This window comes from Actinia tenebrosa, unplaced genomic scaffold (assembly GCF_029948245.1).
Source record: "Actinia tenebrosa isolate PJP-AT-01 unplaced genomic scaffold, QUT_ActTen_1.0 PGA_scaffold13__45_contigs__length_12533684, whole genome shotgun sequence".
Lineage (NCBI taxonomy): Eukaryota > Metazoa > Cnidaria > Anthozoa > Actiniaria > Actiniidae > Actinia > Actinia tenebrosa.
The window spans coordinates 2949861-2955695 of NW_028292573.1; the positions used below are offsets into that span (position 1 = coordinate 2949861).

A 5835-nucleotide genomic window follows, 5' to 3' on the forward strand; every position below is an offset into this window, starting at 1 on the left:
GATCTTTCGTTCATATTTGCCGCGGGATAGCGTAATTAGCGGGAAATAAGGGACCTGGGATAAATATTATTTTTAATTGAGGCAGAGACCACATGCAAGAGAAATTTACTATAAGACAGCCCACCCCTTTTAAGAATTTTAAATTTGTGTGACTCCTGTTGTTACCCCACCCCCATCGCTCGCTAAACATGTCAATATTGGTTTTATTGTATACTGCGGGTGGAAAGAATGATAATGAAGCCCGGCTCGGCTAAAACCATGTCTATCTTTATCTTTTTATCTTTAGATTTTTTACAACTATTCCCCACTAGAATATCATTCGTATTCTCATGCTGTTCTAAGTTATTCCCATGAGTACCTCTGAGAATAGTTTGAACTTTATATTGCCTACCCTGTTTCCGTTACCTGCTTCCGATCTGCTTCCGGACCAGTCTACCAAAATAAAATGCTCTGTGGAGTTGACAATTTTGTAAAATTTAATTAATATGCTGGTAGGCTCGATAGTTCTTCTGTTTGATCTCCCTGGAAAGTGATAGGCAGTGGAACACTACAACTCCTCCCCCACCCCAACCCCTCGGGGGAGAAAGGTTGGCTGTCAGCAGGGAATATTTAACCAATACATGCAATCTATGCGGTAGGTCGTAGTAAGTCTGTGTGGTTGGGTTTCCAAACAAATTCTTGATGCCGACAGGATTTGCTTATTAGTCTGCGTAGCGGAGGGTGTGATGGCTATAGGGGTACTTCACTAGTCGGACGGCCCTCGGTCACTCCACATAGAGGCCCTCTAAACGAATGCAGTCTAGGTCCAGTGGTCCAACTGACTCCAAGAAAATAAAGCCTTTACATGGCGGTACTATCGCCACATCATCACGAATTCTTTCACCATCCGGATTACGTACGGTGCAAAAGCGCCATAGGACGAGGTCAAACTTAGCCGAGATTATCCATAGAAAGAATTTTACTCGTAGGGGTCCTGACTTAGTTGGACACAACAAAAACACCGTCTCCATTACGCACAACAAGTAACATTTCACAGTCTCCGTTAAGCTTAGACGTCCATAATATATATAAAAGCTTTTATCATGTTTGATAAGAGCTTCAACATATTGATTTAATACAACATTTAAAGTCAGGGAGGATTTGAAACTTTATGAGAAAGAGAAATGAATTTTGGCCTAAGCTAATTAGGTTTTGGAGTCAATATAAAGTCAATATGCCGTAGTCAGTACAATTCAATATTAATGTTTTTGAATGAAAAGAGATTTTATTTCCCAAACTAGAAAATTTACTACATTTGCTCCAATGCTAAGGTTATGACGTCACGCTGTAGAGAAATTTCGTTTAATCTGAAAAAGGGGTTATTCAAAAATGTCAAACAGATAAGTTTTAGTAAAACTATATGAACTGAGTTTCTGGAAGATCGTAAGTAAACTATCGAGATTAGTTAAAAACATTAAATGTTTGTCTGCCTCCATACATTTCATTGTAAAAGTTGCAAGGCTCAAAAATAACATTTTTCGATAGCGGTGACGTCACGGTGAAAAACGGTTGCCTTCGAGTTAATCTAATTATTTTGCAAGTAATTTAGAATCATGAGCTTAAAAGATATGATACAGACACTAAGTCGCCCCTAGTAAAGTTAAAGTGTCATCAATAGAAACATCCGTGTCAATGGCCATCCATTCAATCGCCATTGCAAATTAAGAAACGAATGGGATCACTCACGCCAGTGATTTTGTGGACTGTACGCCTGCTTTCTTTTAAGTTCCATCAATGGAACCAAATGCAGAGTCAAAGTCAATTCCGTCTATCGAATTCAGCAAACGGATAGCTTTTTCAGTTGTAGAAACGAGCTAAAGGTTTTGCCATGTCAACAGCAGCAAATTCTACAAATAGCTGTGTTTCTATATATATTTGCTGATCATTATGGATCGAACCAATTGACCTTGGGATATATACCAAGTCCTTGCGAATGCCAAAGCGTTTTCCAAACAAAGGCTATACTGATTAATTAAGTCGTTATCGGCACTTAGGTGGCGTGATTTCCTAGGTCAAGATGACTGGCTAGTGCTCATTTGCATTTGGCATTTTACGGGCTTTGTGCAAGATCAACACTTCAAACATGTTACTGTTATTATCACAAAAGGTGTTAATATAGTTAGATTAATTCGGCAATACTGCCTTGATCCTTCACGCTTTAATGTCGTTTAATCAAAATTAAATCAAAGAGTATTGGGCTGTACTTTATTGTCTTCCTTTATATGAACGTCTGCACGCGATTTTAGTGGTACGTCTTATGGTGGCAGAAGTCAGGACTTGGATTCCAAAGTTACGTAGATCATCGCAAACACAGCAGTGTATTCAAAAGCCTTTCAAAATAGACGCACTAGAAGTTTATGCCTGATAACAAATCAAAGGAATTTTGTTTGTCCAGAAAAATGAATAAAAATAAACAATACTAAAAATTATGAAAACTAGTTACGAGCAAATGGTAAAGGAATGAAAGATTATGCTTTTTTGGAGTCCAACGATTGGTATTTCAGTTCTATTCAAAACCGGCTGCAGCTACTAGTCATCATCATTAAGCCTTTACTGTCAGTCATCGATCAACTCCGTTTTCAAGTAAACACAACTTAAAATGTTAATGAAACTGCTTTATATTTCGGAAGGAAGACAAAGTATATACATATCTACATAAATAGCTCCTAGTAGTAGGAGGGTGCCAATGGGGATACACAATTGTCAGTACGGGCGCTGGCCATAATATTAAAACCTAAAAATAATGAAATATAAGTTAAGTGTTAACCACTAATTTTAGGTTATTTGTGAGTTACAACTACTATTTATTTGGCCAATAATCAGTTAACTATAGTAACCACATTGGCACTCTCTAGTAGGACTAAAATGAAGCTCTGGTTTGCAATAAGTTAGTTTGAATGCCAGTTAGACTTTCAGTGAAGCCAGCTGTTGTTTTCTCATTTGTCATCCCCCCCACTATGAAAACCGCAAAGTGTACAGTCTTTAGTCAGTTCTTTGTGGCCAAAGTCCATTCAGCAACATTATTAGGAACCTAATATTGTCTTCATCGGTAGATGTCGTCTTCACTAACTCTGAATATTCGACCTTGTCAGATATTTGTTATCAAATCTTCAGGATCCATTTTCACATCTTGACCCATCGAATCGTCGTCTTATCTATTAAGAATCCCAAACTTGTCATATCACAAATCAAACATCTGTAAAGTATTTGAATACGTAGTCAATTGAAGTAATGCTAGCTTAGATTTTGGTGAGAGCTATAGACCGAATGCTCTTGAATAGCGGGTAGGCTAGGGCTGCTTCCCAGTTCAAGTTCACTCGAATCACTTGTCGAAGCTGTGGATGAAAACTCACTCAAATCTTCAGCATCAATGCATACACTATTGTCTTTCCTTTTTTGCTGCACATCTTGAATCCATCGAATAATCCTATCTTCTTTAGAAAATTCATTGCCTCGTTCAGAGTCGCTATAAATGCGTCTCATGGGTCGACGTGGTCTAGAATCCCTGGTTAACACAGGGCTAGTGGGTAGACTTCGCACACATAGCCTTGGACTATCTGTAATGTCAGGTTTCTCAAACGAGTTGTCTCGTTTGAACCGCCGATCTAGAGTATCGCTACTCTCCCTCAGTGGACTTAGATCAAGGTTCAAAGAAAGCCTGTTCGTAGAGTTACAAGGTGACAATGGTCCTATACGAGGCTTTACAGAGAAGAAGTTTTCGCCTCTTCTGTTGTTAGGACTTGGGGTTGGCGGTCTTGGGTTGTGAAGTCCACGGCATTGATCTTTTCGTGGTGATGTAGGACTTGGTGAAACAGGAGACAGTGGTGGAAGATGGTTCAGGTCTGTCTCGCTTGACCATTCTCTCTTCTCCTCATATATTCCCAATCGTTTGAGGCTTTCAGGTCTTTTCAATGACAGCCTAGAGAAGCTAGAATCGACCATCGTGATCTAGACCTTTGTCAGTGGTGTATAGAAATTCTCAGATAAATAAATTACGAAATTGCATGAGGCTCTGTAAATCTCGGAATGTCGGCGTAATGATTCCCAACTGCTTTACCTACCCATCCAAGAGTATAGTATATCGATATTACATCGTCGTCGCATTAGACCAACATGTACTCAAGTTCACACATCGGTCATGACTCCAGCTACAATTTTACTCATAGACCTAGTTAGCAACCATCCATGAAACACTAAACCATAATTTCATTTCCTAGACCTTTCTACAACCCACAACCGCATCCGTAATGAGAGATGATTGAATCTTAATCTATTTCCGCCTGTTAATCTTGAGCATACGACACTTAGTGCGGAGACGATCGTAAAATCGTAAAATACTGATGTTTGCTTTCAAAGTATGTTAATGAATAGGCAGTTTTTTGTCAATAACTATATAAATAGCAGTTCATAATGGCTGTGATTCGTTCAGTTTTGACACATTGATTCAATATACAATAACGCGAAACGGTCAACGTGAGCGCGCGCCGGGCAGACTGTCTTCATATATAGATCATACTTCTGTAATTTCTCTAGAAGACTGAGATTTCCATTTTATGCGTGGGATTATCTTTGACAAAAGCCTAAAGACCTATTCCTTAAAGGGAATCAAAACTGCTGAACGTGTCTCTGGCGAAGAACCAAAGACCGTCTAGTGACATAGTTTTCATTGGTTTCCATAGCAACGCAACTAATATGACGACCTTTGACGTCACGGCATCAATGGTATGACCAAGCGTGGCTTTTTCTTTTCTTTGAAAGCTACTTTGGCCACTTCATTCGATACGATAAACTTAATCCAAAGGATATAAGCCTTTAATTTCAGCCTATTCGATATTCACTCAAAATAATCCAAAATCGCTGTTGACGAAAGCACGAAATGTGGAAAATGTTACAATTTCAATGAGGAAAGAAAACAACATAAATAAGAATTATTTTATAACTCTTCCATATTCACGATTTAAGTCTGGCCAAAACGTTTGACAAACTTGCAGAAATCAGGTGGAGTTACCTTTAGCCAGCTAATCAGAGACAAAGCAGTTAAAATCTTTAGCTATAAACGCGACAGGCGGTCTCCCACTAACCCTATCAGATGAGAAAACGAGGAGACATAGATCAATCAGTGTTATCTTTACGAGATAAGATGTGGCAGCTCAACAATTTTCTGATCACGTTTTCTTTACTGTGTCTTTGAACTCCTTAAGCCTATATCGCAAAAACACTTGATGTGGCTATTTAGTGGAGCCAACCTCAGTCTAATGCAGAACAGGAAGAACTGTCTACTTTTAACGTAACGGATCTTATGAGCCCAAGGGCGTGAGCGCGCGCACACACACACACAAACACACACACAAACACACACACACGCACAAAACTTGTCATCGCTTATCACCACCGCAAGTACAGCAGTGGCGCAGCTCAACGGGGTCAAACTGAAAGCATGTGAAGGCGCCTCGCTGTTAGCTGCTATACTGTCCATGTACATGACCTCGGAGCACAGCTCTAATCAGTTTGAATTAGTTAGGGTTGATTTGAGAGGAGGAGGGAGGAAAAACCGGAGGACCGGAAAAACCCTCGGAGTCAGGAAGAGAACCAACCAACTCAGCTCACATGGGGTAGCTGGGATTCGAACCCCGGACCTCAGAGTCCGTATTTAACATGGCAACCAGATTCTAATTAAGGAACCATAGAAGTTTCGAACTTCCAAATTTTACTGTTATTTTCTTTCATTTAAATATAAAAAAGCAGGTAAAATTTGTTTGGCCTAGTTGGAGAAAAACTTCAAATCGGTACGTAGCT

At 39.5% G+C, this 5835-nt stretch overlaps 1 protein-coding gene across 1 annotated transcript; it reads right to left on the reverse strand.

Annotated features, from left to right (window-relative positions):
- Nucleotides 1-2178: 2178 nt before the first annotated feature.
- Nucleotides 2179-4398, reverse strand: LOC116300829 (uncharacterized). The gene has a single exon (XM_031709785.2). The coding sequence runs from the start codon at nt 3979-3981 to the stop codon at nt 3274-3276; it is 708 nt and encodes a 235-aa protein (XP_031565645.2). The 5' UTR covers nt 3982-4398; the 3' UTR covers nt 2179-3273.
- Between the last annotated feature and the right edge of the window lie 1437 nt (nt 4399-5835).

Bases quoted from the DNA above. Each gene is read 5' to 3' on its own strand.
- LOC116300829 (XM_031709785.2), bottom strand. From the start codon at position 3,981: ATGGTCGATTCTAGCTTCTCTAGGCTGTCATTGAAAAGACCTGAAAGC.